The sequence below is a fragment of the Mercurialis annua genome, linkage group LG1-X (genome assembly GCF_937616625.2).
Source record: "Mercurialis annua linkage group LG1-X, ddMerAnnu1.2, whole genome shotgun sequence".
Lineage (NCBI taxonomy): Eukaryota > Viridiplantae > Streptophyta > Magnoliopsida > Malpighiales > Euphorbiaceae > Mercurialis > Mercurialis annua.
Genome location: NC_065570.1, coordinates 73,076,180 through 73,093,478, shown reverse-complemented (window position 1 = coordinate 73,093,478; position 17,299 = coordinate 73,076,180). Strand labels below are relative to the sequence as shown.

General features: G+C 32.7%; 3 protein-coding genes across 3 annotated transcripts; 2 read left to right on the top strand and 1 right to left on the bottom strand.

The window, feature by feature from the left end:
• Nucleotides 1-154: 154 nt before the first annotated feature.
• LOC126683492 (ATP-dependent zinc metalloprotease FTSH, chloroplastic) lies at nt 155-3,475 on the bottom strand. The gene is made up of 5 exons (XM_050379407.2): nt 2,025-3,475; nt 1,314-1,560; nt 1,036-1,219; nt 714-885; nt 155-604 (listed from the first exon to the last, which is right to left on the bottom strand). The coding sequence occupies exons 1-5, from the start codon at nt 3,297-3,299 to the stop codon at nt 383-385; spliced, it is 2,100 nt and encodes a 699-aa protein (XP_050235364.1). The 5' UTR covers nt 3,300-3,475; the 3' UTR covers nt 155-382.
• Nucleotides 3,476-6,806: 3,331 nt separating this feature from the next.
• Nucleotides 6,807-8,762, top strand: LOC126665183 (annexin Gh1-like). The gene is made up of 5 exons (XM_050357908.2): nt 6,807-6,957; nt 7,453-7,598; nt 7,700-7,918; nt 8,026-8,238; nt 8,314-8,762. The coding sequence occupies exons 1-5, from the start codon at nt 6,882-6,884 to the stop codon at nt 8,602-8,604; spliced, it is 945 nt and encodes a 314-aa protein (XP_050213865.1). The 5' UTR covers nt 6,807-6,881; the 3' UTR covers nt 8,605-8,762.
• A 2,748-nt stretch (nt 8,763-11,510) lies between these two features.
• Nucleotides 11,511-12,326, top strand: LOC126676151 (uncharacterized). The gene has a single exon (XM_050370296.1). It carries the CDS (start codon nt 11,511-11,513, stop codon nt 12,324-12,326), a length of 816 nt encoding a protein of 271 aa, XP_050226253.1.
• Nucleotides 12,327-17,299: the final 4,973 nt, after the last annotated feature.

Sequence of the window (17,299 nt, the reverse complement as noted above, 5' to 3'; positions counted from 1 at the left end):
TGTAGACACCGAAAGTTATAGAACGTGTTATAATTCATAATTTGCTTTATAATTAAACCTTAAAATATTGATCTTTCTAGTACTATAGTCGTTATATGGGTAATCACAAACATGTAATACAAAATTCGTTAGGTCTTGAATTGGAGTCACCATGGATAGGAATGAAATTCTTTAATTCTCTTAAAAAGAAAAGAGGAAGATAAGAAATACTGATTCTCCAGTTTCAGCAGCAAGTAGCATCTTGACAAGAGAAGCAAAAATTGAAACATTGTACAGAGTTCTTGCCTATATACCTTATCTAAGTCTGAAGGTCTATATTCATCTATGTTCTTGTTTGTATGAAACATATGATACAACATAATTTTAACGCTTCGAATTGAAATCAGGCAACATACAGTTCAGCTTTTCCATCAATAAAGAGACTCATGAACTCTTCTCCATCAACAGTTTCTTTCTCTATGAGAAGCTGAGCAAGTTTATGAAGAATGTCGATATGAGTTGTCATGATCTCCTTGGCCCTCGCATATGCCGTCTCCACCAGCTCTCTTACCTCTGCATCCACAATATCCGCGGTCGCCATGGAGTAGTCTTTTTGGGATGACATCTAATAGCAACCATATATACGATGTGAGTCGGTTGTATTTTAACGACAATACTCTAGTTGACGCATATCATGAGAACATAAAATTTTCCGATTCAAGCACAATCCGTACCTGCTGACCCAAGAACGGATTTCCACCAGAACTACCGATTGCAACTTGTCCGATCTTTTTGCTGAATCCAAACCTCTCAACCATCTGTCTAGCCACCCTTGAAACTTGCATGAAGTCATTTGAAGCTCCTGTTGTAACATTTTCTTCACCAAAGATTACCTCCTCGGCAACCCTGCAATTAAAACGAAGCTCTTTACAAAATGTGATAGCATAGTAGTTTATGTGGATTATCCTTCCTCAGCTCAATAGCCAAATACCAACAGAGCATTCAATAAGGTTATGAGTAGAGAAAAAATATGATGCTCTCATAACAGAAACCAACCTTCCACCTAGCGCAACAGCCATCTGATTCTCCAAGTAGCTTCTACTGTACAGTCCAGACTCGAGCCTCTCCTCACTTGGAGCAAAAAATGTAAGACCACCAGCTTGACCACGAGGAATGATTGATATTTTGGCTACAGGATCATATTCAGGCATAAGTGCACCAACCAAAGCATGCCCAGCCTCTGCAAAATGGGTTTAACCAGACGTCAATTAACCTCTTGAAATGATTAAAATCACTAGAGGAAAAAAAGAAACTAGACAGCGGAAATGCTTTACCATGATAGGCAACTAATTTTTTCTTTTCATCTGAGACAACAGCATTTTTCTTCTCTGGTCCGGCAATGATCCTTTCCAGAGCATCAGATATCTCATCTTTGCTTATTTCTTTAAGGTCACGTCTGGCAGCAAGAATAGCAGCTTCATTCATCAGATTCTGCAAATCAGCTCCAGTAAATCCTGGGGTTCTCCTTGAAATCTTGTCAAAGTCCACATCTTTCGCAAGAGCCTTCCCTCTAGAGTGAACCTGTCTCGTCACAAATATAATGAGTTGAACATAAGAGATTTAATACTAAAAAAAGCAAGATTTCCCAAATGATTGAACGCTTATCAGTTTGAATTCTGCAACAAGAAACATATCATGTGTGGCAAATAATCAGCCATAAATTCTGGAAATAAGACCGTTAACCCATAAGCAAGTACTATAAAAAATGAGAAAAGCTATCAAACACCAAATCAAAAATTAGATACTACTCCGTGGTCGACACACTATGATCGTAGCACATAAACACAAGTATAATCAATCATAAATATCTAGTAAACCAGCTTAACATTCTATTTCGAATAATCATTTATCGGTTCTTATACAAGGGACATTTTACCTCTTAAATTAGCATTTCATTTCAGTTAGAATTGTCAGTTCCTCCAAATTGCCACTACATAAGCTAAACTAAACAGACAAAAGCAATGAAGTCATTTAAAGAACCAAACCTGAAGAATCTTGACTCTACCAGCAACATCAGGTCTATCAACAGTAACCTGTCTATCAAACCTCCCAGGCCTCAACAAAGCAGAATCAAGAACATCCGGTCTATTAGTAGCAGCCAAAACTATAACACCAGAATTACCAGAAAACCCATCCATCTCAGTCAAAAGCTGATTAATAGTCTGCTCCCTCTCATCATTTCCACCACCCATCCCTGCTCCTCTTTGTCTCCCAACAGCATCAATCTCATCAATGAACACAATGCAAGGAGCCTTAGCTTTAGCTTTATCAAACAAATCCCTCACTCTCGACGCACCAACACCGACAAACAACTCCACAAACTCAGACGCTGCACATGAGAAAAATGGCACTCCTGCTTCTCCAGCAACCGCCCTAGCCAGTAGTGTTTTTCCAGTACCGGGCGGTCCGACTAATAGACACCCTTTCGGAATCTTAGCTCCTAACGCTGTGTATTTATCAGGATTCTTTAAGAAATCAACAACTTCTTGAAGTTCCAATTTTGCTTGATCAGCACCAGCCACATCAGCAAATGTAACACCAGTTTCCGGCACTTCTTGAAACTTGGACTTCGATCTTCCGAAATCCATCGGCCCACCTAACCCGCCGGGTCCACCCGGACCACCTTGAGCGCGGCGGAAGAGAAGAAACAACCCGGCAAAAGCAAGAAATGGAAACAAAAGATTCCCAATAACATTAAAAAGCCCATTACCGGACTCTCCCTCGGAAACGGAAATATCAACTCCGTTCATGGCAAGAATGTCAATAAGGTCGGGATCATTAGGAACAGTGACAGAAGCGCGGCGGCCGTCGACCGCCGTGAGCTGGAGAGTGGAGCCATCTTTGCTGAAACGGACTCGTTCGACCTTCCCTTTCTTGACCGCACTTAGAAACTCGCTGTACCGCCATTGGGTGCCTTCGGGGAGATCAGAGGCGGGCTGGGATTGAGGTTTAGGGGCGGTTAGAAGAAGATTTTGAGAGAAAGGAGAAGAATTTAAAGGGTTAGGAGTAGTGGGCTGAGCTTCAAGAACTGGCGGCGATGGTGGAGTGGTGGGGCTGTCCAAAGCAAAGGCTTGTGGAGATAGGGAAGACAAGAGTAAAGTAGCTAAAGTAGCTTGAGTTTGGATTGATTTTAATGAATCAAAATTGGGTTGGTTTTTCTTGTTGAGAATTGCTTGAGGTAGGAATTGATATTTTCTGGTGGTTTTAGGAGTTGGAGGTGATAGAAATATTTGAGAACCAAAGAAGGTTGTTGATGCCATGGGAGAATTATCAACAAGTTTTTTCTTTGGTTAGCTTTGCTCTATATTTATGTATGTTATCCCTTTGGCTGGCTTTTGAGCTTTGATTATCTAAGTTTGTTTTATAGGCCTTAATAATGTTGTGTTTATGGGCAGGGAAATGTTATTTTGAAGACTCCACTGTTTAAGTTTAAGCTCAAGTTTGGAGTTGAGGTCTGGTTTAATACAAGCCATAAATTTGATGTTGCTTCTGTTGCATATACGTGTGTGGTTCAATGTCCAGCCATTTTTATGCTAAAATCAACATGAAATGGGAAACTTTTGGGAAAAATGTAGACTCTGTTTTGAAGGGCCTTAAAATCTGATGGGTTAGTGGCCCAAAAGGTTTACCCATCCTAAATGGATCAATAACAGGCCACACAGAGTAACCCATTCAAACACATTCAGGCCCAGTAACGGGCTGCAAAAACTAATTAGGGCACAATAGTAAGCCTTTTGCATATATTTCAATAGTTTTCCCTAAACTGTTGCAAAGAAATTTCATGTGCAAAATGTAGCAAATTCTTTTTTTCTTACAATCAAAATCCTTCATTAAGAAATAGTTGAAACTGGTGTTTTAAAAATCGAACCGGATTGGCCGGTCCAACCATTTACACCGCAAACCGGTCAGTGATCCGGTCTAAAACTGCAAAAAAACTGGATCTCTTGGTCGAACCGGGTTGGACTAGATTAAACTGGTAAAAAACCGAATGTTGAACCAGGTTGGACCGGATTGAACCGACAAAAAAATGGTGAACTATAATTTTTTAAAAATTTATTAAAATGATTGAACTGGAAACCGGTGGCCTCACCGGTTCGGTTTTAAAAACACTGGTTGAAAGTAGTAAGATATTTATAAAAGTTTGAAAACTAATCCTACTGACATGACAAAAAATAAGCATTATGCGCTAACACGTACGCAACCTGATTTGAATATCGCCTTATAAAAATAAAAGAAATATTAGCGTACTATTTTACTAAAAAACACAATCTTGTACGATTACATCGCCAATTATTCTTTCTGTGATTATAATATCAAGAATTTCATCCATAGAATCCGACACAATAGTCAAATTCTTCCACTCTTTAAGCCAAGCTTCTTTAATACTCATCAATCCTGCTGTTCTCGCATTATACTGAACCAGTGCAATTAACTTGTCTAGCTTGAACTGTCTTACCTTTCTCATTCCGAACAACGCAACCAAAAGCTACGCTAAACTCTTCAGCAAATGATGCTACATTTACATCGACATTAAAACAACCTGCCACTAGACGTTGCCAAACCACTGCATAGTCATCCCCAACAACCCTTCACTATAACCTCCATTAGATCTGATTTTCGGTGACTGCCAAACCCGCAAGTGTTTGCTAGTTGAATTAACCACTACTTCGGTCGGACTACTCTCCTTGCCCAAAACCATATTGTTTCTATTCAAACAAATCCTCCAGCAAATCATTGCCACCAGTTCACCATTTCTATTATCCAGACCTTCCAACCAGCTATGGCACCAACTTTTGACGTCCAGGTCTCCCCTAGTGACCACATTCAGCTTAGAGAGATTCCAACAGCTAGTAGCCGTACTGAACTCGCAAAAATTATTCGCTCCAATTTCTTTCCAAGAGTTGTAAACTTGACAAACCTCATTCACAAACACATACTTCCTAGTAAGAGCATCAACAGAAGGAAGAAAACCCAATGTGAACCTCCAAATGAAATTTCGCACGTAGAGCAGAATATTTAAATTTCGAATTCTATTTCAACAAAACTATTCGCCAATAATAACTCCTAGCGAAAGTTTTTCAAGCAAGCATCGATAAACACTTTCAACGGAAAAATTGATTTTTTGAATCAATGCTCCAAAATCTTATGTATTTCCTATGTTGATAGGAGTTGTCATAATATCGTCAATGCAGTTTTGAATAAATTCAAATAATAAAAAATTTAGCTTATTTGGATATGAGTCAATTTATGGATATTAAACTTTATAAATCCCTAGACTTTTCTTAAATTACTGAAAGGTCATTAAATAAATTTTTCTTAAAAAATGGTCACTGAATTATACATTTTGTTACAAAAATGTTTCTGTTGTTACAAAAAGAACACAAAACTTCTTGTACATTACAAAAAAAAATCATTGTATTATACCTTTTATTATAAAAAGGTCACTGAACTATGTACTTTTTTTTGTAATTTTGGCTTGCCACAGTCGACCTTTTAATAATTAATATACACGTTGGATCAAAAATTTATTAATTATTAGAATTATTAATTTATTAAATTTGTATAGAAAAAATTATAAAACGTATAAAATATATTTTAAAGCATATATATTTGTAGACCTAATATTAATATTATATTATAAAAAAGACAATTATATACACTTCACACTCACTCAATCCAAAAGAAATAATTTTGTATTTAGTTCAAAAAATATCAACTTAATATTGAACCAAATAAATTATCAAAAAACTGTATTCATGAAGTAAAATATTTTTTAATATTTTTTTGTATTAGAGATGATTCACTTGCTTTTATTTTTTCATCTAATAATTTTCCTTAAAATTTTCTCAATCGAACAAAAAAAATCATAATTTGAAAGTATTTTAGTTTCCACCGTATGAATTAAGGTTAGTGTTTCCCCAAATACATCATAAATTGTTATATATTTCTTTAAAAAAATCTCTCTAATAATTAATATTTCTATAGAATATATTTTTAATTTTATTAATTATTAAATAATAGAATTATTAATTATCCAACGTGGAACGAAATTGGTTCCCTTAATTTTTTTATTAATTATTAGAATTATTAATTTATTAAATATTAACTATTAGAGGGTATACTGTAAGCAAAAATATTGCCTTTTTGCATGAAAACAATGTGTTTTATATGGGCGAACCCCTTCATAACAAAAGGCATAATTCAGTGATCATTTTGTTAGAAAAGTTTGTTTAGTAACCTTTCTGTAATTTGAGAAAAAACAAGTGACATATAGAGTTTAATATCCGTCAATTTATAAAAAAAATACCATATTTAATATAATTATAAATTTTATCTTTTGTTTTTAATGCTCTCCACTATAAATCATAAAAGTATATATGACAATCAATCATTTAAGTAATAAATAATTTGAGATAAAAAATTTTAAATAATGCCCATTAATTTTGGACGGAATATGTATGTATCAATTATTCATTAAAAAATTGATTGAGTGAGTTTTATAATTTGATTTTTAAAAATAATAATAATTCATACTAGAACATGGGAGTATTAATTATTATCAATCCAATTTTTATAAAGTATATACCCATTATATCATAATTTCCCCAAAAAGTATATACTCATAATGTGAAATATATCATGATTTTGGGGAAATTTAACGTGTTAATAGAATATACTTTCACATGGAAGAAGAGCCTATTTTTGGAGATAAAAAAACGTGGAGATGGCCCCACTTTCCATATAAATAATTTGCATTAACGATTTCGAGTCTCTGTATATTGAAAGTGAGCACAAGTAGTGCAAGCAAGTATATCGTTTAAACATCCCAAAAAAGATCGAAAATGTCGACACTTACCATCCCTCATCCGCTTCCTCCCGTCTCCGATGATTGCGAGCAGCTCAGACAGGCCTTTTCAGGTTTTCTTTTTTATTATGTTTCCTCTGTCTCTGTTCTTCATTTCATATCTATCTTGCTTGTCCTATTCTTTCAGATCTTTTTATATGCTGATCCGATCATTCATTGTCGGATCTTTGTTTTACTTTCTTAACCTGTTGCTGTTGACGATCGGTTGTTTATGTGAAATGGATCTTTCGCACAGACATTACATTTGTTGATGATGATCTGAATCTGATCTGTGTTTCTTTTAGATGACATACAATATGTTTGTTGACCATGATCTTCAGACATGATCTGAATCTGATCTGTGTTTCTTGTTTTCACTTCGGAACTTGAGTGTTTTGTAATATAAATTAAAATAGATAAACACTGATCTTTAATTTTATAAAGGTCAGACTGAACAAAAAAGTCAACAGTTGATAAATCTTGCATCGGTAACAATTTTGTTTAGTTGCATCAACTCTCGCTTGTGTTTGATGGTTTGAGTAATTTTTTTGAATCAAAATGGACTGCAGGATGGGGCACAAATGAGGGACTGATCATATCCATCTTGGGTCACAGAAATGCTGCTCAAAAGAAGCTGATTCGACAGACCTATGCTGAGACCTACGGGGAAGATCTCCTCAAGCAACTTGACAAGGAGCTCACCAATGATTTTGAGGTCCGTGTTATTTGTACTCGATGCAAAATTGTTTACGAATTCTTGAATTCGATGGCGATGATTTAATATTTGATGCATTTCTGAATTTTGTTGTTCATCAGAGGATTGTGAAGCTTTGGACACTTGATGCTGCTGAACGTGATGCGATTTTAGCTAATGAGGCAACTAAGAGATGGACTTCAAGCAATCAGGTCCTTATGGAGATTGCCTGCACAAGGACTTCTAATGAATTGCTTCATGCTAAGCAAGCTTATCATGTTCATTTTAAGAAGTCCCTTGAAGAAGATGTCGCACATCACACTAATGGAGATTTCCGCAAGGTAAAATAGGCTTTTCGTATATTTCGGATTGTGATGATCAGATTATGTTTGTGAGGTGAACACGTATCATAATGAGGCGGCTGCAATCTCACATTTGTGTTTTTCAGCTTTTGTATCCTCTTGTAAGCTCATACCGGTACGAGGGAACTGAAGTGAACATGACCATTGCTAAATCTGAGGCTAAGTTACTCCATGAGAAGATCTCAAAGAAGGCTTATAATGATGAGGATCTCATCAGGATTTTGGCTACCCGGAGCAAACCACAGATCAATGCGACTCTCAATCACTACAAAAATGAATTCGGCAATGATATCAACAAGGTAAGCAAGGAATTGAATTCTTGTTTGATTGATTGAAGCACTTACTGATGGTCTAACTTGTATTTGTATTTGAAGGACTTGAAAGATGAGAAGGATGAGTACCTTGCACTACTGAGGGCCACAGTGAAGTGTTTGGTCCGCCCTGAGAAATATTTCGAGAAGGTTCTTCGTCTGGCAATCAACAAGACAGGAACAGATGAAGGAGCTCTGACCAGAGTTGTGGCTACAAGGGCAGAGGTTGACATGAAGATTATCAAAGAAGCATTCCAGCAGAGAAACACTGTTCCTCTGGATAAAGCCATTGTGAAGGATACTACTGGGGACTATGAGAAGATGCTTCTGGCTCTTGTTGGACATGAGGAGTGAGTGTGAGTGAGTGAGCTGCTGTGTGTTTTAATTTATGTATTTTATTTTCAGTCCTATGGTTGGATTTTTCTGGCCTTGCAATCTACCTATCACCACTTAATAAACTGTTGTGATTCTGTTTGTTTTCTCGAATGAATTTCTGGTATAGATTGAACTGAGCTTGAACTTCTCACCTTCTATGAACCAGCATCATATAGTTGGTCCTTATACATTGTTTCACCTGCCAAAAATGTAAGCCTGCAGCCTCTACCTATTCCAGAAGGTTTTTGGACATATATTAGCATGGATTTTATTGAAGGGAAAATATTCCCACTTTTTAGCTATGAATCACCCATATACAACTGCTACAGTTGCTCGATTATTCTTGGATAATATCTTCAAATTGCATGGACTGCCCTCCACTATTGTCAGCGATAGGGGTCCAATTTTTGTGAGTTCTTTTTGGAATGAATTATTCAAGTTGCAAACCGTTGAGTTATGCAAGTCTATTGCTTAAGAGGTGGTGAATAGGTGTTTGGAGACCTATTTAAGATGCATGACAGGTGAAAATCCTAAGCAATGGGTAGACCACTCCTCTATTTATGTGACACCATTTGAGATTGTTTATGAGAATCCCCCACTGCTACATGTTCATTATTTTCCTGTGGATTATTCTTTGATAGCTGCTGATCAATTCCTGTAAGATAGGGAGTTGGCTCTCCAAATTATGAAATATCACAAGACTACCAACTTTCATTTTCCATCTTCTTCATTAGGTTAGCAATTAGTTGCAGTACCGATTAATTGTTTGCTAATTGAGCTTCTTTAATTTGTTTCAGAATTACAAGTCCAGTTATTTTTCATTTGTTTCAATGTTACTCTATGCGATTGATCTTTTTCCTAATCGGAAGTCTGCTTGTTCCGATGTGTATCCATTCTTCTTATCCGTTTTCTCTTGCAATGACTTTTAAGGTTTCTTTTTGAATTTGAGACAACATTAGACGTCTGGAGATAATGAAAATGAACTTTGTTTAATGTGATGTTTGTTTAGGGTTAGAGACACGGCTGTCAAATCAAACGAATGTGAATAGCCGATAAAATTAACGCTACAATTTAAGTGGTGCTAAATAATGCTAGCCTTCGACAGCACGTTGAGCTGATGACCTTGAATCCATTCGGCCCTTAATTGACTGGATTCCAAATATCACAGAGGAGGTGGCCTAATTTTAAAATTATTAATCATCAAGTATAATTAAAAATTAGTATTGGGCAAAACACTCCAACCATCGAGTAATTGGCCCATTAATTCAATTTCTTAAGAGTTGGTAGAGGGCGATAATCATGGAAATAACTGGAGTCTATAAAAAAACACCATTTTTCTAAGTTTAATTTTGCACAGTACAACTGTTTTAGAATAAATTTAGCATTTAAATTTCTTTTCAATTTAACTAAATGATATTTAAATAGAGAAAAAAATACTTTTTATTATTGCTATTAATAAATAGACATGCGTTTTAGTCGCTTATCATTTTTTGAGTTTTGTAGTATTTAAAAATATTCTTAAAAAGACGTGAATAAAAAAACCCGTTATATTTAATTTTAATAGTTATAGCGGGTATTAGTTGCTTTGTATGAGTCACGGTAATGGTTTTACATGGTAAATAATTAATATAGTGTTTTCAAGTTTCAACAATGTGTTTTTAATAAAAATAAAAACACGTGTTTGATATTAGACCGATTTACAGTATTAGAATTAATATTTTTTACATACATGAACAAATAAATAATCTTAAAATTAATTTTTAAATACAATTATGTTCAAGCATGTTTTATTTATTTCTGATAAGAGCGTTAAAAAAGATTATTTTATTATACTTCTATTTTTTTTCGTATGTCATTGAATTTTTTATCTTGAATTATTTTTACCTTTCTAAAACTCATTCACATAAATGTATATGTCAATCTTTTCATTTAGGATTTTATTTTGTCTTTGATTTTATTGTCCAATCAATATTGTCTAACTACAATACTCCCGAAGCAAAGCGAGGGTGAATGTACTAGTTCTTAATATTGGTGAAGTCTAAATTATAAAACTAAGAAAGAGTGGTCTGCTTTATAAAACTAATAAAAAAGAAAAGTAAGAAAGAAATAGTTCGATGAATGGCATTTTTTTTATGAAATGCCTATAGAATAAAAACATTTACATTTTCTTAGTCTCTATTTAGTTATTTGTAAACCATATTCCAATCGCCTGCCATTTTAAATTTTATTCTTACATTTTTATTTTTTACTCTAAATTTCACTTTAACGTGTTTTACTGTATAAATATAATTAAATTAATATTTATAAAGAAAATATAATCTATATGGTTTTTATTTGTGAGTTTATAATAAACAAATTATTATTTTATTTTCAATTTGGACCCTTCTAAACAAAATTTATATATAGAAGGTGATATGGAGGGGATATGTGAGATGATTGAAGCATGTTTTATAATAAGAAATTACTTGTATTAACTAAGCGACATTGTCGTTCGCATAAACAACATAACTAAACATCCCAAAAATCTCAGGAGAAAGTTGACCCTGCTATATATGAATCAGATCAAGATAATGCACACGGCCGGTGACGAATAAAAAAAATTTAAAAGATCGAAGCATAGGCTGTCAAGATTCCTGTTGTCTGATGCAATCTTCAATATTAATTCTGATCAAATCATGTCTGTGAGTTAAGGAGACATACCATTCGTGCATATTCATTTTCTATACAATTTCTTAATATAATCTCATTTCTTCATAACACAGCACATTGTCACATTTAAAGATGCCAACTCACTGCATAATAAACAATTCCAAATTGTAGAGGAAGATAACTCATCTGTCTATATAATAACAACTTCTTTAGCTTTATTTTGATAAAACCAGAAAATGGCTGAAATCTCTAAACCAACTTGTCATCTTCGTTCAATCAGTTTACCCTCCAAAACTCACCCATTGGCGACAAGTGTCGAGGAGCGACTGGCTAAGGTTAAGGCATCAGAATCAGTATGCCACAAGTTAGGCGGTCTGAAAGATCTATACGAAACAGTTGATGATTTGTTTCAATTGCCCCACATCCAACAGGCTCTTTCGCGGGATAAATCCGTTGATGAAATGCTCGACGGATCTCTTCGTTTGCTGGATGTCTGCAATGCAGCTAGAGATGTTTTCTTGCAGATGAAGGAAACTATTCAGGAGCTCGAATCGTCTCTTCGCCGAAAAAGAACTTCAGAATCCACCTTGGAAAATGAAGTTAAATCGTATGTGACCTCGAGAAAACGATTAAATAAAGTATTAATCTCCAAGTGCTTTACGAATTTGAAGAGAACGGAGAAGAAATCAGATTTGATAGTTCCACCAATAATTTGCATGCTAAAAGAGGTTGAAGACGTCAGCTTCACAGTGGTTCAATCCTTGTTATCTTCATTTTGTCAGCCAGATAAAAGATTTACAAAATGGAATGTAGTTTCTAAACTGTTTCAATCCCGGCGTGTTTCTTGCAAAGGAAACAATGAACTGGACAAAATGGATGCAGATTTGGTTTCTCTTATTGGAAAAAAAATTAGCCTCGAAGAACTGCAAATTGTAATGAAGGGACTAGAAAACTTTGAGTGTAGCATTCAAGAAATAGAGGAAGAATTGGAGTGTGTGTATAGGTTATTACTGAAATGTAGAGTTTCTCTCCTTAACATGCTTAATCACTAAATATTTTGATGGTGTGATTTTGTATATTAGTACAATTTTGTTGCTAAATGTGTATAGAGATTGTCAAATTTGTATCAGACTAAGTTTGAACATATGAATACAGAAATTTATTTCATCTCCTGTGTCTTTTTGCTTAATGGAAATGACCAACTACTTTAGAAATTGTGTGTTATAAGATCTAAAAATCAATGGGGTTTACCATATCATTATCAAATGGCTGGATTCAACAAACTATCAAGAATTAAACTGTTATGGTTTAGTGGTATTCGTGGTAAACTTATCATCTGTTGCGGTGATTGAAAAATCTGACCGGACCGACCAGTCGAGCCTGGAATCGGCCAGCTATTATGTCCAAATGACCCTAAAGCCAACATTTAAATCCGAGCGAATTGGACTGGTAGAACCGAACTGAAAAAGCGATTAAATTGGCAGTTGAATCAATGAATCGACTGAACTGATGATTGAACTAGTTGAACCGAGCGGCTCTTGATAAGAGCTAGATTCGTGTTCAAACGCATCATAAACGAACCGAGCTCAAATTTAATTTTATATTTATTTATTTAACAAGTTAAATGTGAATATAGAGGAGTTCGGCTAATATATGCTCACGAACAACTCGTTTAAATATCTTATGAATTTAAATATCATTTCAAAATTATAAAATCATAAACATAATATTTTCAAAACTATATTGCAAATATTTCTTCAAAAAAATATGTGTCAGGACAAGTGACAACTATAGAATTAAGAATACTGAAAATGATACAACATACTATTTCAATTTTTTTATTGCATTCTATTTTTATTGTAGTAACATTCTTAATTCTATAAGTCTCATACAATGCAGTAACATTATAAATTATGCATAAGAATGGTAGTATTATTTTTTTAATTTGACCGATAGGCTGTCAAGGTTGCCGTGGACGTTGCATCCAGATTAAGATAATTTTAATAGAACATCACTCGTGGGGTTCTTTTATTTAAATTTTGGGCTAACTAACACATTAATCATTATATCTAAAATAACTCATTGATGATGAATTGAACAATGCGACCCATCAAATTGAAATTTGAAACCATTCAAGACTCAGTTCAATACATTTAAAAGCTGGCAAGATTCCAGTTGTTCACAAATCTAACATAATGAAATTATGTAAGTATTTATTAGCCTAATTTTCAATTATATACTATATAGTAGTATATGATACATGCACCAAAAAGAAATAATAGTATGGTTAGCATGTCATAATTCTGGTGGGGGGCATTAATTCCAGTAGCATGCATGAACATATATTTTATTAATTGGGAAACTCCACTTTCAGATACCTAAACATAACCATTTTTGAAATCTGGCTCTTAAACTAAATTTTGACATTTACTAGTCTTTTAATTTAGCAAAAATGTATTTTCAAGTCCCTAAATGACAAAAATGACGTTTTATTATGTTTGAAAATGTAAATTTTTACCCTAAACGACATCGTTTTTGTCATTCATGAATTTAAAAATACATTTTCGCTAAGTTATAGGTCCAGAAAAAGATACAATTTAGTTTAATACCAAATAATCAAAAGTCGTATTGTTTAGGGGCCTGAAAAGAGATTAATCTTTCTTAATTCGATATGCTTGTATTCATTATATATGTTTCTTCTCCCATTTTGTATATTTGAAAAGTATCACCGTATCAATATTTTTTTCTTAACTTTGTGTTTATTTATTTATTTTTCTGTCAAATTATCATTCAGAAGAGAGAAAAGATTAACGAGAAAAGTATCAACTCATTTTTTAAATTTGTGATTTGTTGTCAAATAATTCATTTTTAGTTATTTTATTCAATTAATAACAATAATCTCTATTTTCGATTAATTGAGACTTTTATATTTTAGGTTAATTAAGCATAAAATAGAATCCTTATGTCTCTGAATCTATTTATATTGTATAGTTTTGTCTTAATTAATCTAAAAACTGAAAGCATTATTATTAATTGATTAAAATTGCTGAAAACGAGTTGGCTTCAAATTACAGTTCAAGACCAAATTGATTTTTTTATTAATAAATTAACATTTTTCCAAATTAGAATATCGGGCTTGGATCATAGCCCAATCCAGGAAGTTAAATATTCATATTCATATATACCCCAGTTTTATTGGATCTCTCGAGCCCCATTACAGCCAGCCAAAATCATAAGGCCCGATATGATAACAAAATTGTAGGGGAGAAACTCTTATATAGTAGAGTTAATTAGACAATATACTACAATATATCATTTTAATCTCAAAGATACGGGCCTAGGTTTCATTTTTGACAATTATGTTTTGATTTTTTTTATTAGATTTCTATCTTTTTGCTTTTTCACAAATATTTCTTACTCCAATAAATTTCTTTAAAGCAGCAAAACCTAATTTCATTCAAGAAACCTAATTAACTCGCCGTCTCTTCTCTTCTTCTCATCCCGGCGCCGTCTCTTTTCGTCTTCTCTTCCCGTCCTCTTCTCTAAGCTTGAATCTCACTCACTCACGCCGTCATCATCTTCACTGTTGCTGCTATTGAGATTTTCGATCTTCTTTTATGTCGCTGTCAAACGCCGTAATCGCTTTCCGTCTCGTTTTTTCTTTCGCTCCATTCCACCGCCCTGCCGCTTCTGCTGCGTTGCGCCGTTCGAAGATGCCGCTCCCTTTTTCCGCTAGTTGCGACTGCTCTCTTTTATAACAGGCTTTATTTTGTTCTTTGATGTTGCTGGATTATTGAATTTTGTTGGGTTTATTGTGGAGGTTGGTGGTGGATTGTCGTGGATTTATATATAGAATCAATGTTCAGCCTGCACTCTAGATGTTTGAAGAAATGCTTATGAGAATTGTAATGTTTTTGGGTGGGTAACTAGTGGTTAACATTAGGTAAACCGTTGGGTAACTTGTAATAAATTTTACTTTTAATATATTATTAATAAAATCGTTAGTAAATTGTTACTGAATTTTATTTTTGTTGCTAGTTAACTAATTGTGTATTAATGGTGCACCAATAACCTTGTTTTTAGTACACTATTAATATACGTTAGGTTAATCGTTGGCAAACCTATAGCTAAGTATTATTTAGTATATCATGAATAAATTTTTAGTAAACCTTAATTGCGCATTTTAAATAAAATTTGTTTTAAATCTACCGTTAGTAACCTGTTAGTATACCATTGGTTAACCAAATCGTATTTTTTCGAGTATTGAATATAATCAGCTTTAATTAAATAAAATTTGTTTTATGTCTACCGTTAGTAACCTGTTAATATACCATTGGTTAACCAAATCGTATTTTTTCGAATATTGAATATAATCAACTTTAATTATATATCAAGATAAACGTTTACCAGATATTACCTTTGATTTTAATTAAATTTGATTTTGAAAAATTTTAATTAATTTTATTTGAAAAGATATCTAATTGGTTTTATTTTGAAAAGATATTAATTGATTTCATTTGGAAAAATCTTAATTGAAAAAATCTTAATTTATTTGGAAAGATTTTATTTGTAGGAGAGTCTTGACTTTCATCTAAATACATTCCTTATATAATGATTATTGTATTTGTAAAATTAACAAAGTATAGTTTTGCAAAAAAAAAAGTGGATATTGTATTTTTCAATTTTGAAAGTATGACTAGTATTCTTGAAAATATTTTTCTATTACATAGGTACTTGTTAAAAAAACCCTATATAGTAGGCTTCTTTAGATAAGTACGTAAAGCTAAAATATTTTAAAAAATACAACGTCAAATACAATTTGTATTTTTTTTTTACAAAACTAACTTTTGTTATTTTTAAAAGGCTTAATTTCTTAAAAAACCCCCACCTTGCACTTTTTTTTCGTTTATACCCTGACCTTGTAAAAACACCATTTGTACCCAATTTTGGGTTTTTATGTTTCATCCCTACCCAAAAGCATTAAATTGTACTCTTTTCATTTAGAAAAGAGTTAAAACATACTTTTTTCTATTTTTTAAAATACAAATAAATCCTTAAACTTAAAAAATGATCAAATATATCCAAATAATTAATTAATTTTTTTAATTATATAAAATAATAAAAAAATTAAAAAAATTATTATTATTTTTAATTTTTTTTGTTAGAAATATTTTTTAAAAAAATTAAAAAAAATTAAAAAAATAAACAAAAAATTCGGAATTATTTTTAATTTTTTGAAGAAGATGGTATTTTTGTACTATTAATAACTTTAATATCTAATTAGTATATAAGTTAAAAATGAAGGATTGTTTTAAACTCTTTTTCAAATAAAAAGAGTGCAATTTAATGCTTTTGGGTAGAGATGAAACATAAAAACTCAAAATTGGGTACAAATGGTGTTTTTACAAGGTCAGGGTATAAACGAAAAAAAAATGCAAGGTGGGGTTTTTTTAAGGAATTAAGCCTTTTTAAAAATGATTTTTGTTATTTTCAAAGATATTTTTTTTAATCTCAAAAATACGATTTCGGTTAACCAGCAGTATACTAACAGGTTACTAACGATATTACTAGAAAATAATTAATGTTTTATATTCACAATTTAAGTTTACTATAAAATTATTAACGATATACTAATAATTAATTAACTATAAATTTATCAACGGTTTACTCACGGTTCACTAACGGAATTCTAAAAACAAAATTATTAATTTATTTAAAAGTATAATTTGTTTAAAATACACAATTCAAGTTTACCAATGGTTTTTCACCGATTTATTCACCAATTATTCAAAATAAAATTATTACACATTAACTAACGGTTAACCCAACGTCTACTAACCGTGTACTAATATCAAGATTATTGGTTGTCATTCATACACCATTGGTTAACTATCAACAAAATAAAATTCAGCAACAGTTTACTAACAATTTTATTAATGATATATTCAAAATAAAATCTATTACAAGTTAACCAACGGTTTACCCAATGTTAATCTTTGGTTAACCAACGCTCAAAACATTACAA

What these genes read in the sequence shown, in the direction of transcription:
- LOC126676151 (XM_050370296.1), top strand. Translation starts at nt 11,511, where the DNA reads ATGGCTGAAATCTCTAAACCAACTTGTCATCTTCGTTCAATCAGTTTA.
- LOC126683492 (XM_050379407.2), bottom strand. Translation starts at nt 3,299, where the DNA reads ATGGCATCAACAACCTTCTTTGGTTCTCAAATATTTCTATCACCTCCA. An exon ending in GTAGAGTCAAGATTCTTCAG is followed by an intron (nt 1,561 to 2,024) that starts GTTTGGTTCTTT and finishes GTGACGAGACAG; the next exon opens with GTTCACTCTAGAGGGAAGGC. An exon ending in ATCCGTTCTTGGGTCAGCAG is followed by an intron (nt 605 to 713) that starts GTACGGATTGTG and finishes GGTTGCTATTAG; the next exon opens with ATGTCATCCCAAAAAGACTA.
- LOC126665183 (XM_050357908.2), top strand. Translation starts at nt 6,882, where the DNA reads ATGTCGACACTTACCATCCCTCATCCGCTTCCTCCCGTCTCCGATGAT. An exon ending in AGCTCACCAATGATTTTGAG is followed by an intron (nt 7,599 to 7,699) that starts GTCCGTGTTATT and finishes GTTGTTCATCAG; the next exon opens with AGGATTGTGAAGCTTTGGAC. An exon ending in TCGGCAATGATATCAACAAG is followed by an intron (nt 8,239 to 8,313) that starts GTAAGCAAGGAA and finishes TTGTATTTGAAG; the next exon opens with GACTTGAAAGATGAGAAGGA.